The 25,350-nt window shown below is 34.9% G+C and overlaps 1 protein-coding gene across 1 annotated transcript in view; it reads right to left on the minus strand.

Moving 5' to 3' along the window:
• Window positions 1–6,888: 6,888 nt before the first annotated feature.
• Window positions 6,889–25,350, minus strand: part of LOC145678906 (carboxypeptidase B-like) — a 41,067-nt gene continuing 22,605 nt past the window's right edge. The window contains exons 7-10 of the mRNA XM_081749513.1: window positions 24,455–24,603; window positions 15,639–15,695; window positions 7,502–7,586; window positions 6,889–7,164 (exon numbers count right to left, since the gene is read on the minus strand). Of these exons, the coding sequence (XP_081605639.1) occupies window positions 6,974–7,164; window positions 7,502–7,586; window positions 15,639–15,695; window positions 24,455–24,603 (482 nt within the window). The 3' untranslated portion in view covers window positions 6,889–6,973. The remainder of the gene's footprint in view (window positions 7,165–7,501; window positions 7,587–15,638; window positions 15,696–24,454; window positions 24,604–25,350) is intronic.

Below are 25,350 nucleotides of genomic sequence, written 5' to 3' on the forward strand. Positions count from 1 at the left end.
AGGTGTATCTCACAGAAATACTAGTACAACATAGAAACTGGGTCTATTAGTCAATGAAGAACTCTTGTAAACGAGGCATTGAACCTTCGAATTCCATACATCACAGAACTAGTTAGTTGTATGTAAGTATGTTAGTTGTATGTTAGTTGTATGTTAGTTGTAACATAATCTCCTCACGGAATTCAAATTAGCACTGTCAAGCCTCAGGAAAAGCAGTTCCAATATCTTGTTTTACTTCAAATTTGGAGTGATCTCCAAATAACATATAATACGAGGCCACGCTGATTCATTGGGAAATCCCCTGATGAAAATCATTTGTCCATCAAAGTTGATTCTTCCAATATGGATACTTAATGGTGGATAAAATATACGTATAAATTCAGAGATGTACCGTAATATCCAATGTTGCCATAAATAGCCACTGTCTGGCAAATGTTACGAAGGTATGCTCTGTTCTCTAATTTTCGGCTCCAAGATGAGTGTATAAAATAGAAGTTCTAAAAAAAACATACACATTCCGGATTCACCCGTCAACATTTTCAATGTGATACTTATGTAAAGTTCTAATTTTGTTACTAAGGTTACTATTCTTCCATTTATTGTTAGTTTTAGTCGTCAAAACAGTAATTATGTTGTTATTGTTTACGTTAACACGGGAAAACGCTATGCTATTTTGTTAGTCCAGATAATATGAACTATGTCTTTTGATGTGTGTGGAAAAAGAGACTACATATACACACGTAAATCAGATTCTTGTGTATCGAGATATAAGAATCAATGATACTTATTCACTAATGTGTAAAATCCTCTAAAAGTCTTCAAAGTTGCCTGAGATCAGTAGTTTGTTTTTATAAGTCAAATCAGTAAAGATTGTAAGATATGGTAAGATTTAAAATAAGTTATTAAGTGAGGTAGCATAGTCCCAAGAAGGGTAATGTACACTTACAAGCGGCATTCTTCATCAGTAATTTACCAGTAATTATGAAAAATATATTCATAACCTGCAAAAGTTGATACCTAAATTACAGGAGCTATTCAAAAGCTGGAATCATACAATATAATTTAATGGACGTTGAACGTGCTGCTACTATAACGTTACGTAAGATAGATCCTGGCTGGGTCGCCATTACTACTTCTGCTATCAATAACAATTCTGTCCATGTCCGCAAATCAGAACGATTCATGCCCTCCTAGTTCTTTTGCTTATGGTTGTTATTTCAATCGTATATTTCATACACGTGTAGTAAAGCTTCGTTGATTTTTCGTTACAAATAAAATTCACAAGATTGTTCGTTGTGGAGAGTTCGAACAGTTACTTTTTGTATCTACATTACTTTCATTTATTTAAAGAAGAACAAAACAGGATTCTACCCAATTACAGTATTATAGGTTACAGTAACAATATTCATATTATTATCTAATTAATACAAGAAGGTAACACAATATTATCCATTCCATTTGTATATGTCATTAGTATATAAGATACAAGCGAGATATTGATTATAACACCCACCCACCCACCCACACACACACACACATATATATATATATATATATATATATATATATATATATATATATATATATATACAATTTGTCGAGTTGTATTTTTAATTTATTCACATGTCATTGAAGATTATCTATTGTCAATCCAAAATAGTGAACCCTTTTGTAAGTAGCACACATCAGTCATGTAGGAGACTTCTTTAAGATAGTTGTTTTAGCTTTACTGCAAAAGAACAGAACGTCATTTCGATCTTGCATGTTTGGATGAGGCATTCTAAAATTGATTTTTTCTAACAAGTCAATACAGACTATTCTATTGTGTATTATTTTGTGCAGAATTACATAATGAGTAAACCTCCTTTCTAGGAATGATAAATTAAAATTAGCCCTTGGTTGGGAAGCTGAATCAAATTTGAATAGTTGTGGATGTGATTGAAATGAACAACTGAAAGTAGTCAATCCGACTTTTCTGTGATTAATTTTTGAATTTTATGTCTTGTAAAATACGAAAGTTCTTTATTCGGGAAAGACTTGCGCCAAGAGTATTTTTTTTTCTAAACCAGCGCTGTTGAAAGAAATTAGTCCGTCGCACTCCATTCAGTCGAAAGAGAATCTTCGGAAAACCAATGGGGATAACCATGTCGTGGAAGACGTATCCAGGTTTGATTTCTACTATGGTTCTTATCGCGATGTGAACAGTAAAGCGCTATAACCATTTAATTTATTGTAACAGTATTCAACATGTCAATGTTATTTTCAAAGTTCTTACACCTGAACAGTTTCGGAGATATAGTGAATGACATAATTATTGCTCTTTTTTGACATTTCAGTTATAGAGTTCCTTTGTGAATGTTTGGTTAACATATTCGTGTTTGTGCGGAAAACCCGGATTCGAAATTAAATATTTCAGTTTTACGTCCCAAGATTATGACGGATAGGCTAAAGGAGTCGGTGATTATGAGAAATTAATGAAATGGTGGAATGAAGAAAGTGGGAGGAAACAGGATAACATCGAGAAAACTCACGCACACGGTGAATGTCCACCACAAAGCTCACTTTGCGCTATCTGGGATCGAAAGAAGGACTCCATGCACGAAAGGTGAAAGCTCTACCACTGAGCCACCAAGCCCAAATCTAGATTCGATTCCCGATGGGAGCTCATATTAAGATTCTACGTTCAGATAGATATGTCTCATATAACCTTGCTGCTGAAAGGTACGATAAACTATTCAACCAGTCAATCAATTTAATTATTTACAATATAAATATGTTTTAGTTAATTACTAACGGCAGCTGTCCGTTCTGCGGCGTTTCCTCAATTTTTAAATATCTTTTAATGTTTGTCTTTTTTAACTTGTATACTGTCATTACAGGAGTAATAGGGTTAATCCAAATGCAATCGATCGATTAAAGGTTGCTGACAAAATTTATTTATTTTTGATTTTTTAAACCTAAGATTGTACCACATTCAGGGGGTTGAAAACGGGTATTCATTTATTTTTTAGCCGCGGAGGTTTGTTTGTGGGGGCCATTTTGTATAGGCTCCTGAGCGTATTTTGCACTTTTCAGAGGATTCCGTTAAACACTGTAACTTTTTAGGTTTTAAAGATAATGAATTCAAACTAAAACCATATGAAAGATAATGGAATGGACAACATTCTGTGTTCTGTGCACATTTAGACGTACTTCAGAACGTTGAAAAAAGAAGCTCTTAACATTGAGGTTGGAAACCTAGAAATGGTCATTTTGGAATGTACATTTTGGAACGAAATTAATAAGACTCATCTTCAATTCTTTGTCTATAAAGAAACTAGATAGTAAATAACGTCCCAAACAAGCTTGAGATCTGAGAACCTTATACTTGATTTTTTGGAAATTTTTAAACTTTGCGAATTTTCGAAAATCGTGTATATTCACCATCAAATAGGCCTATCTCAGGGAGGACAGAAGTAAAAAATTCCAAAATTTGTACAAAATAGACGATAGTTGTGCAGTAACAAGTGAGTAAAATTACATCACTGAGACTTGAGTGGTTTCTGAATTATAAGTTGTTGCAGTGATATGAAATTCACGATTTTAAAAACTGAACAGATGTGCAGGTTTTGTGTTGATATAGTATCTCAGGCATACAATTTATGTATGTTTCATCACAAGAAGTGTAGTCAAACAGCAAGAAATTAAAAATTTGCTACTTGCATAAGAATTATTAATACCAGATGATATCGTAGATTTGTACCTCTGACGAAAACACAAATCAGATGTTATGAATACTCACAATCAGATGAATTTACTCACTGCAGTACTGCAATACTTCAGAACATAGCATGTTGTCATTTGCACCTGTTCTGGGGATCGTCAGGTAAATAACGATCTTTCTGATCACTTTTTTCATCCCCATTGCCCAAGAACCTCTTCTAAACTATGTGCGAATGGCAAACTGTGGGTGTCAATCATTAAAGTTTACCAGAAACTCACACCTACAGAGTTCACAATTCCTACAGGTCGTAATTTCAATATCAGTGCTAAACTCTGTACACAAATAGTTAACCATTTACCTCACTGATATCTTAACAGCAGCGCTTAGGCAGAAAAGAAATAAGAGACGACTTTCGTCTTTCGTTTTTTGTACAAGATATGATTCATAAATTAGGCACACTTTACTTTAAGCACATTTAACATTACTTTTGTGGTATTTTGACTTTTGCTACAAAGTTTATATTCACTCCAATGGCGCTTCATGATATTAACTCCCAGTGAAGAAAACCCTTATAACTCAGAAATTGCTCGAGTCTCAGTAATGCAATTTTACTCACTTATTACTGCACAACTATCGCCTATTTTGTGCAAATTTGGAATTTTTCACTTCTGTTCTTCCTGAGATATTTGATGGTGAAAATACACGATTTTCGAAAATTCGCAGTATAAGGTTCTCAGATCTGAAACTTATTTAGAACGTTGTCTATTATCTAGTCTCTATGTAGACAAAGAATTGAAGGTGAGTCTCATTTGTTTCTATTCAAAATGTATATTCCAAAATTTCAATTTCTAGGTTTCTAACCTCAATGTTCAGAGCTTCATTTCTCGACGTTCTGAAGTACGTCTCAATGTGCACAAAACATAGAATATTGTAAATTCCATTATCTTTCATATGGTTTTGGTTTAAACTCATTATATTTAAAATCTAAGAAGTTACAGCATTTAACGGAATGCACTAAAAAGTTCAATATGTGCTCAGGTGCCTATACAAAATGGCCGGTACGACAAAACCTGCGCGGCTAAAAAATAAATGAATGCCCGTTTTCAATCCCTATAGTGCGTCCAGTAAGAGAACGTCTCTGACAGCTCGCAGTGACATTGCCACTGCTCGCGTGTCAAGGTTTTTTTTTTTCGGTGCAATTGTAGTGGCAATTTAATTAATGGTATAAGATAGAGTGGTCGTGGTTGGTAATACTGGTATCAAAGTAGGGGCTGCAATGTCCTATCGCATGTGGTAAGAAACGTCAGAGACCATCTCTTGTTGGCTATAAATGTGCTATAAATGTGGTACAAACTTAGGTTAAAAAACATTAAAAAACTAAATTTTGTCAGCAACCATCATTGATCGATTTCATTTGGATTGCCCCAATAGGGATACGTACTTGTTTGAAGGAAATGGCAAACTCTGATGGATATTTTTGTGGTAAAAGAACTTTCTCATCTTGGAAAAGTCCTGAGTCACTATAGCTTCAAATGGAATTTCTCAGGCATAAAACAATTAAACAGCATCCACATAAATAGGCAACAGGAATAGTTTCAATTTTTCTATCAGTACGAATCTCCCATTGAAATTCAAGGAATGCTTTATGACTAGTTATCATCTGAGATGTGAAGTAGTGGAACAAGTCTGAGGTGTGTTAATACACAAAACAAAAATAGGTAGGTTTACAAAACCGAGGGTGAGAAAATGATCAATATTTTGAAAACAAGGTTTTCTGTATTGATTAAGAGAAATTATTTTTGCATAATTGGCTCATACAAAACTGATGACTATCCACGTATCAATGTGCAGAAGTTGCTACGGATGCCAAGAAAACAGCGAAATCTATGAAAGCTCCTGTAGATTATATAATACTAACAATTACGTGTTCGTATTATTGTCTATCTTTAATTGCCTTTCTCTTCATTGAATTCTATGAGCGAATGCGTTTTATGGTTATTCGTTCTCTGTAGCACGTGCTACTCGAGATTTTGTTTCTTCTTCTTTTCTAAACGTGGGACAATGGTCCTGATTCTCTCTGTTATTTAGTTGGAATCACGCGAACAGTTTATACGAACATGACAAACTAGCGAAATGCATTTTTTAAAGAGAGAATGGACCTTTACTCTAATAAACAGTGTCTAATCAACTTTACATGGTGTAACTAATTTCAGATTTATTCAATTTTATGATAGATTTATATTAGTAGAAATATATATGTTCTTAGCTTTATGTTTAGCAAGTTATATATGAAAAGCTTTCCATTTCCCTCTTATCTATTTTATTAGACGCTGCATAAATTTAGACATTGATTCTCCAGCAGGCCAATCGTATGTCCACCGACAGTACACTTTCGGAGTACAAGGAGAACAATAATCTAACAAACGGAGCCTGCTTTTTGTGTTCCTTAAATTTGCACTCAGTTCAATATACAGGGTGTTTCAAAACATCGACAACGTTTGGGAGGTGATTCCTGGCATCAAAATAAGACAAAATGTATATACCAACCTGGGTGCAGAAATCCGTCATTTCGGAGTTGTAGGCTGGACTTCTAAGGTCCATAGCTCCAATACTATGGGGCCTACCATAGTCGGGTCAAGACTTCACTTAGGAACTAATATGTGCCCTATTCAAATATCGCGGTTCTTCCACAACAATTTATATAGAGGTAGTTAGTGAGTACTTCAAATTATATGCCTGTTCCCAACCTTAAGATTCTGAAACATAGATTTTTGGATAGGTCACACACTAGTTCCTAAATAAAGTTTCGACCCGCCTACGATAGGTCCTATAGAATTGGAGCTATGGACCTTTAAAGTTCATTTTTCATGTTTTCGGCAACCTATAACTCAGAAAGGAAGCATTTGTGTACCCAGATTGGTCTATACATTTTGTCTATCTTTGTGTCAGGAATCACCTCCCATACGTATTCAGTGTTGTTTTGAAACATCCTGTATATTTATCCTGTGTATATAATCTAATGGTATGTCTTTACAATATGGTTACGTATTTAAACACAACAATATCAGATAAACGTATTTTACAGTAGAAGATACTGACCTTCGCGTGGTATAGATTAGTTCACAATGGTGAACATTAAACGTGTATTGGGATATAAATTAAAACTTCAAATTACGAAATATTGCATTACCTTACTTCAGATTAAAATTTTTATTTACATTTCTATTACAAATTGTAAAGAATCTATAATGTCCAATTTGTTCAACATCTCTATTTACGATTGTTTTGGATCAAAAAGTTTCCGAACACTTTAACTCCTTCATAAACTTCGGAAGCTGCCTGTTCGATCAATTCTGTTGGCAAGTGGAAGCCATACCCGTAGCCTGTGACTTCTATGGTGTAGGAGTACTTGATACCAGCGACACCTTTCGCCCAATCATAGGTTCCACCAGAAGCAACGTCTGCAAATAATGTATATCATAATACTCAGATTTTATATTATGAGAAATAAAACGTCTACATAAGGAAACCCATTGTCAGTGGAAATGCATGTTGAGACAAAAGTTTAGGTTCCATACGTCTTACTTTAGAATTCAATATAATTAGGCACTTATTAAGTGAAACATGTTTAACACGTACCAAGAAGTAGTTATGATTCTCTTTAATGGAACATGTATTCGTAGATTCTCCTCGAAACATTGCAGTTCAAACACATGTCCCCATATCTATTACTTTAGGGTACGGAAACTTTGTGGATTTTAGGTACATCATGAGAAACTTAAATAACAGCGTACTTACACAAAAGTTCTGGTGGAGTTCCAACGTCATACCTGACGGAGCTTGCATTGTTAATAGCTTCTCCTACTTCATTTGCAAGGGCAGACTGTGAAACAAAGAAAAAGAGAAAGAAACAGAGAATAAATAATCGAACAAAATATAAACTTCAGAACCATGGTAAGGAAGCTTGTTATACGAGAAAAAAAATATTAACACCCTCCAAGTAAATGTATTAACACTTGATTAAATAATTAATATTTTTTGTGACCAGAGCTTGTACTTATTTATTAAATTTAAAGGTAGAAAAACTCGTAACAGTTTTAATAACGTAACTTTATCTTCATCCGACGTTACATTGTTGAAACTGTTAGGACTTATTTTAATTTTTTAATTTAATAAACAAGTACGAACTCTGGGCAGAAATCTTATACTCAAGATGGAAGAAGTTATATCATGCCGTACTTGATGTAAAAGAACAAGCTTCGGTCAATGTTTAATGACCAAGCAATTCACAACGCTATTAATTTTGTACGTATACTGCATGAGAACAAGAAAATCAGATATAAATATATATATAATTTTTCGTATAAATATTTAGAAATACTCTATGACCAATTCTCAGTATTACCACTTTCAAAATTATATTTGTAGAAGTTATTAATATATGTTAAAAAGAACAGAAACAAATGGGAAGTAATAAAACATACGTATATAACCAGAAATGTGACAAACAAAAATTTAGAAATTACAGCAACGAGTAAATATATAACTCAATACCAAACATATTACAGAGCTCCGAAGATCTATAATGAACTCCCACTCCGAATCAAAGATGAAAGTAATTTCAAAACATATAAAAAGTTAATTTTACAGTGGTTAGAAGAATTAAAAAGTGTTTTAAAAAACTATTGTTAGCTAAAAGTAAGAATAATCCTCATATGTTACGATAAGAAAATAAACAAAACACGAGAATCAGGGTCACACACAAGCATTTGCTTATGTGAGCCATTTTCTATCTTTTTTTATTCTTTGCATAAAAAATACAAAAAATTCGCAATATAAAGAAATAAGTGCATTGCATTAAGTTACCTGACACTGGGAGATAGACATGACTTCTGGAAGTCCGAAGTCCTGCCATCTCTGAATACCGGGTACGTTAAACTCTACTAATAAAGGGAATCTAGGAAGTCCGATTTCCTTTAGAGAAGTAATAGCACTTATAAGTAGAAAATTTACTTGTTAATTTCTGTAGCAGTTATTTTTTTCTTATTCTTTTATTTTATTTCATTAATATTTTGTATATTGTTATTTTATAATTTAATATGTTTATGTATATTCTTTAATATATTGGATACATCCAATATATTAATTTTCTTCTTTAAATAAATAAAAAATAAAAAATTGAGAGGGGCATGGTGGCTCAGAGGTAGAATGCTTATCTCTGGTGCGTGGGGTGCCTTGTTCGATCCCCGACTAAATAAGCTAATGGTGGGCAACATCGTGTCCGTAGGTTTTCTCGACCTACTTCCGTTTCCTCCCACTTTTTCATTCCACGAATTCTTCCATCCTCATTCACTTACCTTAATCATCGTCTCCCTTAGCATAAAGGGTATAAACGTGGGAAGTTAACCTGAAATATTTTTCATTTTTCTTTCAAACTGATAATTTAGATTTATTGATTTCATAAAGGATCTATTGTGGTGAAGGACCATATAACAGTGTCGTGGTTCCAGAACACACCATGGTAGTGGAAATCAACCAATATGTGAAGGGCAATTGGAAATCCTTTGAATAACTTTCACTTGTTATACATAAAGTGCCAAAACAAGATCTAATTTAACACAAATGTAATGTAACTGTGTATGTTCATTATAACAGTAGTTAACATAACTTGATGCAAGTTGTGTGTGTGTGTGTGACTGTAATTTTTGAAATTTCAATGTGTGCTTTTTCAACTATTATTGTATAAATACTTGATATTATCATATTAACCTTCATGTTTGCATAGTCAAGTGGGAGACAATGCATGATTAGCCTTAACTTCGCCATGTAAAATAAGACTAAATACATAAATAAATACATCCGCTTAACTAGACATATTTCATTATATACTCATCAATTATCTGCATCACAACGCGAATGCGATCTTAGGACTCATAAATCGTTGATTAGTGATAATCTCTTTTACACTTTTTACGTACCAAGTTATACAAGAAGGTCTGGCGGGACCTTGGAGGCCAGCGAAGATGTTAAATTCATTAAGATTTACACTTGCGTAAGTATACTTTCGACAACTTGATGAAGCGTTGCTGTTCCTCAAATTTCAACATATTTTATGTTCGATTCACCTCTAAAAATATTAGTGTCATCACTGACCCTTAACTTCTGGAATAAATGACCATCATTTCTCAACGCATTTAATGAAGTGAGTAATGTGGTCCTCTTATGTTATCTGCATATGCATCAAATCATTAGATTCGTTTTCAGGCGGTTACGCACAGACAGAGCGTTCTGGGCATGGCGAATCTTCAACACTTGTCACACACTCTTTGGACTTATCTGCCTACTTGTACACTTGTGTTAGACTCAAACAACTTTCACCAAATTGCACAGCCATCCGACGGTGAATTTCGATTTGTTTCAACCCTTCAACTGACAGAAATCTAATGACACTACAATGCTCCACGTTGATGCAAACCTGCAAGAGTGTCGCTATCTAGTTTCACTGATTCCTAGCAGCCCGTTGCGATGCAGGCGTGCCAGACCCATCTAATAATAGTTCTAGGACACCGCCAAAAATAACAAAGAAACACAAACGTTGTAAAAGTTTTTATTTTATTTTTATACAACTCTTCAGCTTATTTATTGATTAGATGGGATGCGTTAGGATCGAACAATAGAACAGTACGTAGGTAGTTTAATTTCGGAAATGTGCTTGCAGGGAAATCTTGTTTAGTATGTGTCACGAATTGAACACATTAGAAGCTGAATCTCTTTTGCAGTTTACTCCAAAGTTAGAAAACGTGATTGTGTCATGTTTTCACTAGCCGTTCAATTGAATCCGTTTCTAAAAATTCCTGAAAATATGTCCAAACATCATTGGTACTAATGCACACTCCTCATGGAATATTTTAATCGTTCAAATGTTTATACATATGTTAACATAGTGGGGTAGGATTCAATGCCTTTTTTTATACTATTACTTTATTACTATGAATTTTAGTGTGTCACGATTTCATATGGACTTATTTCCAGTATCTATCATCTGGACTATACTCGGGACAGGAAAGTGCATCATACACCGAAGCTTCGTATCAAAATACTAAGTCATGATTTTTCGATATTCATTTCAGAACCAGACGAAATAATGCTGACTTTTGTATCTGTCATCAGATATCACTTAAACTAGGAAACTTATATCCTACATTATGTGTATTAAAGCGCTGTTACACTGGAATCAATAGACTTTTGTTCCACAGTATCTTTCATTTTTATTCGGAGAGACGAAGTTAATCAGTGGTAAAATGCTCACCTTTGGTGTGTTAGGTCTCGGGTCCGATTCAAGCTTTGTAGTAAGGAAACACAGTGTGTATGGGTTTTACTGGCGGTTTTCCCGTTTCTACCACTTGCTTCATTCCACCATTTCATTCATTATATCATCGCCGTCCTCCTTAACGTCGGTGCATAATCATGGAAAGTTAAAACAGAGAGAGCTCATGCCACTAATATAAGATGGCCGCGCTTCGATAAATCTCTAATTCCTTCTTTCACACTAATTTGGGAATGTTAAATTCAATGAAACTAATTTCTTTTATCATAACCCTCTATAGGGTGAGGAGAATAATGACGGCAAAGATGGGGTCTTTGGAGTCATTTATGCCAATGGTAAAAGTGTTCACGGTTAGATGTGTATCTAAGTATTGCAGTTTTTATATTAGTTTGAGAATCCTGAATCCGATTTAACTATTTTTCGCGTCCATAGTGTGCCTAGAAAAGTGATCTAAGATTTGGAATATGGGAGACACGGTGGCTCAGTGTAGATCCCTTCTCTCTAGTCCATGGGGTCCTTGGTTCAATCCCCGGCCATGTAAGTTTGTGGTGGACTAGATCGTATCCATGGGGCTCCTCGGGGTTCTCCCGTTTTCTCCCACATACTCATTCCACTAATACTTCCATCATCATTCACTCGCCCTTATTATCCACCTCCTTTAGCCTAAAGGGCATAATCATGGAACGTTAAACTAAAATATTGCATTTCATTTAAAATTTAGAATATAAATAAATATAAATATCTCAAATTTGAGACAATATTTCTCGTGACTACATAGACGAATTTGTTTAAAAATAGTTCTATTGAAGTCGGGATCCTGAATAAAAAGTATAAAAATCTTAAGTTAGGATAGAAAGCGCGTTTAGAAACCTACTGAAACATGGGTACTTTTACTATTGGTAGAAGTCGTAATAGATGAAACCAGCCAGTTCAAAGAACTCAGCTTTGAGGTCATTTCTTTTGTGACCTTTGGATGAATATGTCTAAAAGAAGGTTCATTGAGTTCAGCATCCTCACTTTAGTAGGCTCTAGAAAGCACAATTAGAAATTTATCCAAATTTTGACACTTCTAGTTAATGATCATTACTTCTTTCATTTCAGTTTCACTCACTTTTAATCGATATATGTATAATATTTGTTTTAAAAAATCTAGCAAAACGTTTATGTCCATAGACTATGTGCACTTAGAAAAATGCCTTTTTCAATCATATTTAATCACATTACTGTACTATGATTATCTCAAGTTACAACGTAACATATAAAATATTGCTAACTGGTGTTCTCCTAACAAACTTAGTGCAAACATAAACAAATGTAGTATTCTATCGATTACTAAAAATAAAAATCAAGTAGAGTTTAATTATTCAATGAATCAAATCTGACTAAATAGATTAAATTCAATCAAAGATCTTGGAGTTATATTTGATACGAAACTGACGCTTAATAACCATATAGATAACATAGTTAACGAATCTCTCAAGATGTTAGGGTTCATAATTAGAACTGGAAAGGAGTTTAAAACATTACCACAATAACAAAAATGTATTATTCCTATGTCCAATCAAAACTGGAATATCCTGCTGTGATCTGGAACTTATTGCAATAGCAATACCGACACCGACTGGAAAAAGTCGAGTCTAAATTACTTGGCATATAAGAGAACTGGAATCTATCCATCTTATGAAAATTATCTAACATTAATACACAACTTCTGTATCCCTACACTTGAATAGAGGCGAAATGTGATAAATCTGATTTTTCTCCATAAAATAGTAGAAAACTAGTTTAACTGTACGGATATCATATCGATACTAAATTTTCACGTCACGACACTTAAAAGTCGTGCTGACAACTCTGGCCTGTTCTATTGCAAAGAAAGCAAGGACCAACGTATTATTGAAATCACCTATTTGGAGAATATGCTCTTCTTATAACAAAATACATGTCGAACACAAAGAAATAGACATTTATAATATCAACTATAATACATTTAAGGAAACTATTGTACATTTATTTTGTAATACGCTAACAGTATAATTGGGCTTATGCCTGTTGTGGTGATGACAAATAAATAAATAAATAAATATTTATCATATTCAATGATATATCAACCATACTCACAGAAAACACGCTTTAGAAAAGGAATTTTTCAGTATACAACTACCTCTTCTTACGTGTCTATTCAACTACGATTTTTTTTTTGTAACTATTCAGATGTGCGTAGGTGTAATTCATTCTTCTAACACAAGGAAGAAAATAACACGAAATTGAAATTCCAGAACACAATACTACACTCTCCATAAGGAAATCATAACCAACTTTAAAACATATTAATATAAACACAAGTCAGATAAAATTTTCTACTGCAATCTAACGAGCTACAACTTTTGCTCCGTGGATTAATTTTATGATCAAAAGGTCTATATAAACAATAGAATCACTGAATAAGTATTAAAGTTATTATTTGTGTACATATTGAAAGAGACATCAAGGTTCGTTACTTCTATACTAGTAAACTTGAAAGACTTTAATTTAATTTTTATATTTTGTTTCTGTTAAATACAAATGCTTACTCGAGATTTATTTAAACAATTTATCCATATATATATATATATATATATATATATATATATATATATATATATATATATATATATGTGTGTGTGTGTGTGTGTGTGTGTGTGTGTATGTGTGTGTGTTAGAAGACAACTATGAATTCACTGGGTTTAATTTTATTTATATGGTATGTTTATATACGCATACACTGTGTTCCAGGAATAAACGGACAAACTTCACATTCTTATTCAGGACATCGATACAAGACAAAAATCTATCTGTGACTTTGATCGGAAGGATCTAGTTACAGAGATGGGGTCAATTTAAGTTAATTAGTACGGTGAATTGATCCTAGAGTGGCTACACTGAACAAAACAACTAACAAACTTGACATATGCATACAGAACCTTACTACAAGGAAGAAAATATCTAAGTGATTGGTCAGAAATACCTAACTACAGAATAGGGGCCAATTTAACATAATTAATGGAACTACTCGTAGGTAGATACCTTAAATTGACTTTATCTAAGTAATTAGACGTTCCCGACTAAGTACCAGCTTTTTTAAAATTCAGAACACGTTTATTTCGGGGGAATCGGTCAAAACCCCCACAGCCTAAACACCCACACTCAAGAAATGTCAAAACGCCCACACAAACGGTCATAACCCCCACACAAATGGACAAATCTCCCAAACTCACGAACGGTCATAACTCCCACAGCCAAAACCCCCACACTCAAGAAATGTCAAAACGCCCACACGTTCGGTCATAACCCCCACACAAATGGACAAATCTCCCAAATACACGAACGGTCATAACCCCCACAGCCAAAACCCCCACACTGGTAATCGGTCATAACCTCCATTGGTCATAACTACCACACAAATGAACAAAACAGCCACACATAGCAACGGTCACAATCCCCGCATAAATGGACAAAACCCCCACACAAATGGACGGAACTCCCACATGCAGAAATTGTCACAACTGCCACACAAATGGACAAAACCCCCACACAATCGGTCAAATCTCCCACACTCTGAAATGATCCTGGTTGTGTGTCTTGCCCGTGTACTTTTTAATAACATTTTTTATTCCACTTAAACTGATGTTACAACTATTCTTCTTGCACTGTTTTGTAATGACAGAAACACTAAAGTGGGCGTCGTAAAGAGCCGCAACAAAGACGTGCAATCACGGTATTTTCAGAGTGTGGGGGATTTGTCCGATTGTGTGGGAGTTTTGTCCATTTGTGTGGCAGTTGTGACAATTTCCTGCGTGTGGGAGTTTTGTCCATTTGTGTGGGGGTTTTGTCCATTTATGTGGGGATTGTGACCGTTGCTATGTGTGGGAGTTTTGTCCATTTGTGTGGGAGTTTTGACCGATCGTGTGGGCGTTTTGACCGATCGTGTGGGCGTTTTGACATTTCTTGAGTGTGGGGGTTTTGGCTGTGGGGGTTTTGACCGTTCGTGCGTTTGGGAGATTTGTCCATTTGTGTGGGAATTATGACCGATCGTGTGGGCATTTTGACATTTCTTGAGTGTGGGGGTTTTGGCTGTGGGGGTTTTGACCGTTCGTGCGTTTGGGAGATTTGTCCATTTGTGTGGGAATTATGGCCGATCGTGTGGGCGTTTTGACATTTCTTGAGTGTGGGGGTTTTGGCTGTGGGGGTTTTGACCGTTCGTGCGTTTGGGGGATTTGTCCATTTGTGTGGGAGTTATGACCGATCGTGTGGGCGTTTTGACATTTTTTGAGTGTGGGGGTTTTGACCTAGACCCTATTTCGGTTGTTTTATTCAGTGGAGCAACACTACAATCAATTCCACTAATTACCTTAAATTGTCTCCATCTTTGTAATTAGGTGTTTGCGACTAAATTTGCAAACTGTTTTCTTGTATTGCTGTCTTAAACATATATGGTTACTTTCTCCGTTTATTCACGAAACAACCTGCATTTATTTTTATGTAAAAGCTATATTTTTGAACTCCATACTGAAAACTTGGCCAAAAGCTTTTCTTTCCACAGCACAATAGTAAAACTGAAAAACTTACCAATTCGTCAACATCTGGAGGTGGGACGTTGGTATAAGCCCATGGATAAAACACCATCTGGAAAACATTAGATTGAACGAATAAAAAAATAAATTTTCCATTTTATTTACAATAGTTTCTAATAATTACAATAATAATAATAATACTTTCCAATTATTATAACATTCCTAACATCTTAATTGCTAATTTAGTATATTTTTCTTCATATTAACCCTTTCATGTGCCATAGGAAGTAATTGTCCCCCACCTATTTAAATAATTCCATAAATAAGATTTATCGAAGATGAAGGCAGTCAGAAAGTAGATGGCAGCAGAAGGCCAGAGTATAGGCCTACTGGACTTTTGTAACACATGTTATTCAAGGAATAATCAAATATGGGAGGAATATCACAGTGAGTGTTCACTAAGCCATTCTTGTTATATACATATTTGGTCTAGGAATTAATTCGTGCGGTTTTTAATAAAAATTGAAGCTTTATTTCAAAAACAAAGTAAATGAATACGTTAACAAAAATATTGTCCATCGCTAGCCACTACTTTCTCCCATCTTTCAGGCAATTTACGGATTCCATGTCGAAAGAATTCCTCATCTTTTGACGCAATCTAATCAAAGATCCATTTTTCGATATTTTCTGAAGAAGTGAACCGCTGTCCAATCAAATCGTTATTCATGCAATCGATCAAGTAGTAGTCAGACGGAGCAGTGTCTGGTGAATATGGCGGGTGGAGTAACACTTTCCATCCGGCATTTTCCAAATAGGTTTTGACCGGTTTTGCGACATGTGATCGAGCGTTATCATCTTGATAAATAAGTTTATTATGCCTGTTATTCCATTCTGGTCGTTTTCAGGCCAGAGCTTGCTTCAAACGCATTAATTGTTGTCGATAGCGGTGTCCATTAATAGTTTCACCAAGTTTCAGAAGTTCATAGTACACCACACGTTTCAAATCCCACCATATATACAGCATAACCTTTGCACAATGAATATCTCGTTTCGGTTGTGAAGGACCTGGTTCACCTTGCTTCACCCAGGCCTTTTTTCGTTTAGGATTCTCGTAATGAATCCACTTCTCATCACCAGTTACAATTCGATGCAAAAATCCCTTCCTTTTCTGTCTTTGAAGCAGCAATTCACAAACGGTTTTTCTTCTTTCAACGTCTTTCTTTTCAATTCATGTGAAACCCAATAAGACATCTTTTGAATCATTCCTATGGCTTTGAGACGTTTGGAAACTGTTGTTTGCTCAACTCCAAATACTTCTGCAAGTTCGTCCTGCGTTTGACACGAATCCTGATCAAGCAATGCTCTCAATTCTTCATCTTCAAATTCTTTTGGCTGTCCAAATTGCTTTTGGTCTTCCAAGCTGAAATCACCACCTTTAAACCGTGCAAACCACTTCTGACACGTTCGCTCAGCTAGAGCATGGTCACCAAACACTTCCACTAAAATATGATGACTTGCGGTAGCACTTTTCTTCATGTTAAAGCAATGAAGAATAACTCCCCGCAAAAACACTTTATCAGGCACAAAATGCGCCATTTTCAGTTGAAGAAAAAATGTTGTTGTTTCCGCTTCAAGCAACTGACATATACTAAACAAGATACTCAATGACAGTAGTTTTCAACGAATGTTTGGATCAACGAAACTATGGGACAATAAGCTAGTTACGCCATCTTTTGTAAAACCGCACGAATTAATTCCTAGACCAAATATATCTTGTAACTATATATCGATAGTAATGTATGAATGTGTATGAGTCAACATTATGGAAATTCTAAAATGATGGGTAAAGTTATAAAATAATAAATGGAATGTGTAATAGAAGGTAGAAAAACTAAGACATACGATATGTAAGTAAACATAGGATATAAGAGATTATAAGAACGATATGTAGTTCTGAATTGAAGATCTCAATTGAAAAACGTTGCAAGTCCAACCGGAATATTTATTTTCAGGAGTTACAAAAGATATTATAATATCAAATGTATCTGTTTGGATGGAAGTAGTATATATAGGGCCGGATTTAGGGATGCACGTGTGGTAAACAAACACAGATCAAATATCGTATAGTTGCAACTAACGGTAAGGTCAAATAAAGAACTACAGCCGATTAAAATTTTCCTGTGATTAAAGTTCTCCATAGCAGCAGGTGTGTGATTCGCCTAAATGCAAAAACGTCCTAAATCTCTCAATTTAATGGAATAACATCCTAAGTGTTTTAACTTGAGACTATATTCTACTCAGCTGAAATTGTTTTGTATTAAAACAAGATTTTGAGTTGAACTTACACTTAATATTACACAAGTGAATAACCCTCATAATATAGATGCCGAGATATAAATAATAATAATAATAATAATAATAATAATAATAATAATAATAATAATAATAATAATAATAATAATAATAATAATAATAATAATAATAGGACAAAATGTACTTGGGATGTAGGTCCTCAATTGTAGGAATCAGATGGGAGAAACGAAAGTTATGTAAGAATTCATTTCATATAGAAGAATGGGTATTTGTACGCATAAAAGTAAATGTGTTGAATATAATTCTTATATTTATTATACGAAATGTTGGGAGTAGACCAGTGAAGTTAAAGAAACTATCTGAATTTGTAACTGTACCAAATTTTTGTTTGATGTTTTTTTGGCTTAAACGCAAATTCTGCGTTAGTGCATTATGTGACGTTCATCTGAATTTGTACACTTTGTGTGGTGTATGGTTTCCGTTGATGGTGCTGCCGCCTGGTGGTGTTAAAAGACAGAGTAGAAGAAAAGGAAAAGGAAAGAAAGGAGAATTGAGACGAAATAGTTGGGTTTTGGTGTAAGTGTGTGTGTACGAACGATGACTTAACAAAATTCTAAAACAGAGTTGAGTCTTGACTCCAACGTACTTTTGAAAATATATAAATAATGATATACTTTAAGAGAGACATCAATATCCATAAAAGCATATAAATGAACAACTAAAATCGTATTACTAATATAAGTGTTGTAGTGAATTTTACGTAAGCTTTCATTAACGTAAATCAGCCCCAAGTAGTACTTTATAACAAAAAAGGGTGTGATCAAGACTATAAGTGAAACAAAGAACTCGACAAGGTGTACCTGAAGTTAATGGACATCTGATTATGGCCTGACACGAGAAATTTCCGAATAAGTCATTTTCTTCAATAGAAATCGCAACATAATGCGGTCTATATGTTCTCCCTGGAAGTACGTGTAGTAAATTCTTTGAACTGGAAGAAAGGACAATTTCTTCGAGAAGATTCGTCGGATTCTTTGTGCATTAACTTAAAAATGTGATCACAAACTGAGGCGTGCCATCATGGACTAGACTGTTCTTGTGAGCAATTTTAAAGCATATCTACGAATTTGCTACGTAATTGGGGCAATGAAATGTAAAAAACTTACTTTGTTACAGGTACGTTTATCCATTTATAATAAACGGCACTGAAATATTTAGTTCTGTTTGTTTTCTCTTTTTTCAGATTGCATGACGAGGTGAGAACGTGGTTATAAATTACTTGTGATCAATCTACGAAAGTAGGTGATGCTCTCATCTATTTTCTATAACGCGCCTTGGGTCTCCTCTCAGATGATTCCGTCCGAATCTGGACCATTACGGTAAGGTGTATTGTGCCTTCCTTGAACGATTGTCGCGGGGACGAACTTTCTGAACCCACAAGTAATATAGTGCAAAGCTGTATTATTTGGGGACGAAGAGTAGAGAGTTCTCTGCGGTAGCCGGTTAAGGATGGTGCGTACCGGGCAGCGCAAAGCTGTACCGTAATAAATTTAAATATAAGGTATAGTTTATAATAATGAAATACGTTCCATTGGGCTGATTTACAATAATATAGGAAACAAATATAGTAGTTTGAAGTTGATCGGATCTGGGGGAGAGGAAAATGTCACAAATGGCAAAAATATATTTATGAAAATTAGAAGAAATATTAGATCTTTCATAACAAGAAGCATAATTCAAAGATTCGTATACTTTTAAAGTGTAAGGACTTTTAAGAATTACTGTATAACAACTATTTAACTAGAAGGTTGGTGGGAATTAACTTCGTATTGAAAATTGTTTATAACTTTCTTAATACGTAATCAGTTTTCGTGAAACAAAAAAGAATTAGTTCTTACACTAGCAGAATTTATTACATGTTATGTAATTTGTGTCATTGCAGGTGTCAGTGGCGTACCATGGAGCAATGTTTAACCTTGCATGAGCGGACTGATCTGGCATCTCGGTACGAAGTATGGCAGTCCATGATACAGATACAGAGATGGTGGCGAAGCGTGAAAGGACCTCGTGCCTCATTTAAATGCAAAGACCATTCGGAGCTAATGGACACAGATTCTGTAAAGACTAATGCCGCGCCCTCTATACGCTCTATAGGTTAATACTGTTTGATTAACAGTTCTCATTTGTTATTTGTTTGAATAATAAACACCAAAAGCATTTTCATGTTCAGTATAATCAACTATCCATTTTTAAATAATTTACATTGAAACAATGCGGCTTCTACGTTTTAACTAATCGTCACAATAGTTTCATATTTGAGAATACCCTGCACACTAGCAATATCTATTGAGATCAGGCAGGTAATACAAGTAGCGACATCGAGTAGCTTGACTGTGTACTATTACGAATTAGCGTTACTCACAGACTGAAACGGATTATAAACAGTGGTGGATCTAGCCTAGGGGCCTAGGTCTCAGTTTCTTGAGCAGCAAAAATAATTAGAGCTTTATTTATATTTTTTTGAAACTTTATAGTTAGCGTAAAATTTTTGAAACATTGGATACATTTTTAATTGCGGTTTTTCTGTTATGCAATGTGTAAAACAATATATGAATCTACAATGTCAACGTCCAACGTACCCATAATAAGTATCGGGAGTGAGCTAATGTTGGAAACTTCTGCAGGACCCATGAAAAATTGTACTCATGATTTACATATCGTAGTCTGGGCTTTGGCTGCCCCACCCCCGCCCCAGTTTTTACCTTCTTGAACTGTCACTACGAAAAACGTGTATTCGCAGATTAAATATTTAAACACTTCACCTTTAGATTGCTTAATACACCCAAGTTAGTTCTACTATAACCCCTTAAATTTAAAACTGTAATCAAAATATTCTACTTTACGAGTTCTTTATACTGCAAAGACAGTTTAGTTTTTTATTTAAACGTTTTAAACGTAAATATGGAACGATATATGTGAGGAAGACAATCTTATGTGATGCAAGGCAACTACACAATGACTTGATTAAAATACTTAAAATGTGTATTACATAAAAAATTATCACTCAACCTTAGGGCCTATGTCATTTGCCATAAACCTAATGTTGATATATCAGATTCTTCTAATTCTAGGTTCTAATTTGGGGGGTATAGCGAGAGGTACAATAATTAAATCTCATATATCAAACTTAAAAAGAGCTTTAATAGAGTTAATTTTTAATGTGAATTTATGTGTCTGTGAATGAATTATCTTATGCATTTGGTAAGCCTAGCACAAACAGATTTCTCTGACACATACCTGGTATGTTCTGACGAGGATGAAACTTCAATTTCCATGTTTTTGATTACTGCTCAGCTCCGACGCTGATATAGTTCTTGTTGGTGGCGAATTGTTACCTCGGAGACAGAGTATTGATGACTAGTAGTCCATTACTAGTCATATAGTGGTTATGCCGAACACACATTGTTTCGGCGGTGTTAAACTTGATAGGAGTTGTTATGTCCATGATGACGATAGATAGAGATACTGATCCAACCCCATGAACTACCTAAACTGCATCAACTTCCGTATCTCTCGGACCTTCCCTTTCTTGAAATTACATAATCTTTTATATCAGGATCTTTGCTGAGGTTGATAACACTAGTTAACAAAGGTTTTGTTACATAAAAGGAAATACCTGTTCTTAAAGGAACTTTTTGCGCTGAATTCAAATATGCACTCGGTTTTTCTCCATCTCGTTTATTTTACACCCCAAGATCTTGTCCCCTTGCATATACTAACATAGAAATTATACCTAAGTATACTTTGATTCATATTTAACAAACCCTCCAAGTTTCGTAATAATCGCTTTATTCTTTCTAGAGAAATAAATATGTTTGTATGTATACTGTGTGTACTGTTTATTGCACCTTATAGTAATGCTTTCAGATCTCTTAAGTTGAGGTAAAACGTTTTGCTTTATTACCACAAACACATATATAAAATATAATACAATATAATTTACAAGTGTGACAATTTACAATAAACAATAATACAAATGTACCAAAAGGTCATGAAAAGACAATCAAAACTATCACAATATATGAAACTTCCATTGGGTTACAAAAACGTACACTACTTCCTTCTTTTGTAAGAAATATTGCATTCTCTAACAAGACCCCAACAATAGTCCCCCATCATTGAAGGATCCCATCGTCCCTGGTACCTTTTCTCCATTGCCATTATATCTTGGTGGAATCTTCCCCCCTGTTCGTCGCTGAGAGCACCTAGGTTAGCAGGAAAGAAGCTGAGGTGGGAGTGCAAAAAGTGGATTTTTAAAGACATCCTACAACCCAACTCTTTGTATTTCTGTATCATGTCCTGTACGATTTCTGTGTAACTCTCAGCTTTGTTATTGCCCAGAAAGTTGCGCACAACACACTTAAATGCTGTCCAGGCAGCTAGCTCAGCACTGTTTAACTTGCTGTCAAAGCTATCATCAAGCATTAATTTCCTAATTTGGGGACCAATAAACACTCCCGCTGAAATCTTAGCATCACTCAGGTTAGGGAACTTATCTCGCAAATACTTGAAATCTTCACCAGATGTATCCATGGCTTTGACAAAGTTTTTCATAAGTCCTAACTTGATATGAAGTGGCGGTAGTAATATCTTATTAGGATCTACCAAAGGAGCGTATTTGACGTTGCATTCTCCAGGTACGTAATTCACTCTAGGTTCCCATTCCTTCACTTCATAATGTTTGTCATCAGCTCGGCTATCCCATAAACATAAAAAACATTGGTACTTCGTGTAACCGCACTGCAGTCCTAATAAAATACCAACTACCTTGAGATCACAACATATTTGCCAACAATGGTCCTTGTAATTTATAAGATTTAGCAAAGTTGACATGGTGTCATAGGATTCCTTAATCTTCACTGAGTGCGCAAGTGGTATAGAAGGTTTTTTATTTCCATTATGTAAAAGGACAGCTTTAAGGCTGACCTTTGACGCGTCGATAAATAACCTCTATTCTTCTGGAACGTAAGGAATTCCTAGCTCCGCCATCAACCCATTTATATCCGTACATACGCACACATTATCTTGCATTGAGAAATAGCTTGAAAATTGAACATGCCTTTTCCTGTACACTGATATGTTCGTTTCTGTATCCAATAAGTTCCACTGCTGGAGCCTTGATCCCAGAAGTTCCGCCTCTTGTTTTGTCAGGTGCAAATCACGGACTAGGTCATTAAGTTCACATTGCCGGATGAAATGTGGCTCGCGAACACAGTCAGGGATGAACGTTGGATCCTTGGATGTACATGTTGATGTCGATGGTTCATCAAGGTCATGATCATCATCAGAGTTTTTTGGCCATATCTCTTCCCAGTTGGTAGGGGGCTCGGGAAGTGGAAGTTCATCCCCGTGCGGAATAGGTCTAATTGCGGATTTAACGTTGGGATAACTTATTGTGTATTTGCTTTTTTTAGAATGTCCCTTAACTACTGTGAGACAAAAATAACAATCATCCAGATGGTTGGTGGGTTCTCTCCACACCATTGGTACAGCAAATTTCATGAACCTCCGTTTCCCTTTGGCCCATGCAAGTAAAGTGACGTAGCACGACGCACAAATTATGTTGGGTGCCCAAGTTTTGTCCTGATCTCCCACACGACATCCGAAATATATATAATATGCTAGTTTCACCGATGGCGTAATGGATCTACATTCTATTTTTATACACGTTTCTAATTTACAGAGAGCAATACAAGTGTGTTGTTGACTATTGTAAATATTCATTTTTATGTCTGTGTTTGTAGTAATAAAGCAAATCGTTTTTACCCCAACTCAGGAGATCTGAAAGCATTACTATCAGGTGCAATAAACAGTGCACACAGTATACATACAAATATATTTATTTCTCTAGAAAGAACAAAGCGATTTTTACGAAACTTTTAGGGTTTATTAAATATAAATCAAGGTATACTTAGGTATAATTTCTATGTTACTATATGTAAGGGGACAGGAGCTAGGGGAATAAAATATCTGAAAAGGGGAAATTTTTGAGGGAATTTCCCGAAAATCCCTCTGTTACTTGAAAACTGTACGTGATGGAGAGGAACCGAGTGCATATTCGAATTCAGCGCAAAAAGTTCCTTTAAGATCAGGTGATTTTTCTCATGTAACAAACAAAAAGTTTAAACTTGTTAACTAGTGTAATCTAAAAGCTCGTGGACGTGACGTAAAGCTACGTGCAGTAATAAAATTATTCCGAGTCCGGGTTCCAGAAGTTCCAGCACAAATTTCGGAATTTACATAGAAAGAAGTATGTCTGTGCTAGTTTTCCGCAGTGAGTTCAATTATGTAAGTAAAGCTGTCATAAGCGCATAAGACAAATTCACAGACATGATTGTATAGCAGAATTAACATAGTGATTTTATTCTTCATATAGAATTGTTTACGAGTAAACTCATTTCCATATTTTTTTATTTCATAAACTTAAAATGAGAATCAGACTTAACCTGTAAATACAATCTAAGATTGGTACTACCACAATAATTTAATCATATTGACCTGTGCAGAGCTGTGGAATGAAAGGTAGATCTGGAGATTGTCGCTGTTGTCCAGAAGAAAATCTCTCACGTTCCTTGATTCTACTTCAGAAAATGGAACGGGACCAGCAAAATCTTCGGTGCAAGGTTCGTCACTTGCACCTCCGTTCTCTGCAAAGACAAAACACTTTTCTTACATTTAACTCTCAAATATTAATGTGACTTTTCTTTTTAATTTCCTACCATTCCCCAGTTCAATGATACCAAGATATGAACCTAGGATGTAAATTCCATTTACGAAATGCGATGGGGTAAGATAAGCGAGTTTTTTAATCATATGAAACCAGCTTTCCTCTTCAGTTAAGCAAGGTTATCTAGCATACGAGGATTTATTTACAAACATCCAAACAAGATTTCAAATGATTTTATTTTTCATTTTTTTTAAAAAAAAGTCTTCAGAAGAGTCCACAGCTTAGAATGACGTCCAAGGACCACAGAATATTATCCTATAGCCTAGAATAAAAAGAAAACTCTAGTATACACTCAGGGACCTCCTTCAGACGCTAGAGCCAACCAAAATTTCACAATATGAAACGTCGAAGGTAAACTTCGAACCAATAGCTAACCCTTTACGAATCCATCAACCAATTACATCTATTTTCATTAGGTAGCAGTTAAATCTGATAGTTGTTAATGCTAATCCGATCTATTAACATACAACTTATGCTTGAAGACAAATCATAAATATATTCAGAAATTGGTTTAGTTTTTGCTTGTTCCAATGTTAACAAATAACTGGATTTATTTCAATTTGTATACATAAGTTGCACAGATGCTAATAGATGGGGCTAGTATCTATTTCCGCCAACTTTCAACAACTTTTTTTTCTTTACATTTTCGTATATTTAATCATAACGG

Source organism: Thermobia domestica, chromosome 2, assembly GCF_964235325.1.
Source record: "Thermobia domestica chromosome 2, izTheDome1.hap1.1, whole genome shotgun sequence".
In the NCBI taxonomy this organism is placed as follows: domain Eukaryota; kingdom Metazoa; phylum Arthropoda; class Insecta; order Zygentoma; family Lepismatidae; genus Thermobia; species Thermobia domestica.